At 51.0% G+C, this 2,018-nt stretch overlaps 1 protein-coding gene across 1 annotated transcript in view; it reads left to right on the forward strand.

Moving 5' to 3' along the window:
• The window catches only part of LOC104160715 (zinc finger protein OZF-like), a 4,665-nt gene that overhangs the window by 1,970 nt on the left and 677 nt on the right, over positions 1-2,018 (forward strand). Inside the window, exons 3-4 of the mRNA XM_009698925.1 lie at positions 1,482-1,505; positions 1,720-1,765. Of these exons, the coding sequence (XP_009697227.1) occupies positions 1,482-1,505; positions 1,720-1,765 (70 nt within the window). The remainder of the gene's footprint in view (positions 1-1,481; positions 1,506-1,719; positions 1,766-2,018) is intronic.

The following is a 2,018-nucleotide window of genomic DNA, read 5'->3' on the forward strand; positions in this document are numbered from 1 at the left end:
AAAAAAAAATCAGCACTTTTCCTAGGTAAAATTCTTCAGTTTTAAAGACCAGAAAAAAAAAAAAAACAAACCCACGCCATGCAAATGAGCTAAAGTAGCAGTAAATAATACACTTTTTTTTTTTTTGGGCTAATTATTTCCTCTTATTACTGAGTTTGCTCAAAGGGCTCGATGCGTCGGGCCACCATCCGCTCGCTCTCATCACTCCTCAGTCAAACCGTCTGCCGTTTCAGGCTGTCCGTCATCCTGTCATCAGTCCGTCATCCCGTTGCCTGTCCGTCATCCCATCTTCTCTCCGTCGTCCCATCGCCTGTCCATCACCCCATCTTCCCTCCATCATCCCATCTGCTCTCCGTCATCCCGTTACCTGTCCATCATCCCATCATTAGTCCGTCATCCCATCTTCTCTCCGTCATCCCATCGCCTGTCTGTCATCCCATCATTTGTCCTTGAAGCCCTTCCTGAAATCCTTTGACATTTTCCAGGCCGGGAACCCATCAGCACCCCAAAGATGCCGTAGAAATCTGTCTTCCCCCGCAGACCCTCCCCTCCCCCTTGTACGTACGCAACCTCAATAAAAAAAAAAAAAAAAGAAAGAGCCCTCTCTTCCGAAGGAATATCAGGTTTTCCTTGTCTTTTTCCGCTAGCTACGTAGCAATATATTACATTTTTATTTGCTCCAGCGTGGCAGGGAGAAGGTACCGCTGTTAAAAAGAGGGGAAAATTGCAAAAAAGCGTGGTAAAGATGTTGGTGACCAGGGGACAGGAGCTTATAACCTAAGAGAAAACAGTGAGATTTTGGTGAAGCCACGTGTCCGGGAACTGGCCCGCGGCCGATCCTCGTCCCTTCCCGCTCGGCATCCCGGAGGAAAGCAAAACTTTGGGGAAATCACACGTTCCCAACAGGTTTTGGGGGAGTTGGGAGGGGGTTTTGAGGGAGCAGGGTGGGTTTCTCTTGTTCCTGAGCTGGGATTGAGCTTCGAAGCGGCTCAAATTTGGTCAGCAGAGCCAAAACAAGCTTTTGGTGTGGGAAACTCCTGACTCGAGCCCAACCACGACTGGGGAAACCGGGCACTTTGGCCAGACGGTTTCTACTTTGGTTTCCAGAAGAGCCAACATCTCCTTGACTTTGCTGTCCTAGACACCGGGATGAAGACGACCTCCAAGTCCTTTACCAGGCTACCAGGACCTCGTACAAGAGAAGGTCCACGGCCCTTGGGATGCTCCAGGTATTTCACCACGAGCTCGGCTCTTTGGTTTCGTCTTCCCCTTCCCTTTCCTCCTCTCTGTGTGGTGGGACCTGCCTCCCATTCCCCTTTTGCCTCCTTATCTCCCCCTGTTCCCCCAAGGATTTACAGCTGCCCATGGTGGCCACCGTAGCAAAAATCTGCGGGAACGCCATGGAAATGGTATCACCTCTGCTCGCCGGCGTGGTCGTTTCCACCTTTTATGTGGATGTAGCTCTCCTAGAACTTTCTGACCCCAAACCAGCACTCATCTCTGGTGTGTTTACACCCCAGGTGGTCCATCAGGGCAGCGGAGGTACCATTGGTGGCCAAAATTGAGTGGCTGAGCCACAATTGTCGTACCGCAGTGCTGCTTTAATATGAAAAGATGGGGTTTTTTTGGTTTCGCCCATGCTGCTCGCGGCACGGTTGGGTTGGCGTTGCATTAATAACGTCCTGGCTGTGAACCGGTGGTGAGGGTCTTGTCACAGAGTGTGCGTGAACGGATAAATGGTCCAGAAAAGGGTTTGGATAAAGAAGTGAGAATAGCGCTATGGCTTCTTGGCCAAATTCAGGTTTGTGGCTACTTTTATTTGCCACTGTGGCCACCCTAGACCTTAAAGGGGCTGCCGGCAAGCCCAGGCGCCTTCCCAGTAGGGATGTCCCCCACCTCCTGGGCACCAGTTGACAAGATGATGTGACCACCTTACCAAGTGATGGGTCACCTAGCCCAAAACACAAGGACAAGGTGGTCCAACCGCAGCCCTCATAGCTGTAGACGAGCTACGGTAA

Source organism: Cariama cristata, unplaced genomic scaffold (genome assembly GCF_000690535.1).
Source record: "Cariama cristata isolate BGI_N322 unplaced genomic scaffold, ASM69053v1 scaffold34560, whole genome shotgun sequence".
In the NCBI taxonomy this organism is placed as follows: domain Eukaryota; kingdom Metazoa; phylum Chordata; class Aves; order Cariamiformes; family Cariamidae; genus Cariama; species Cariama cristata.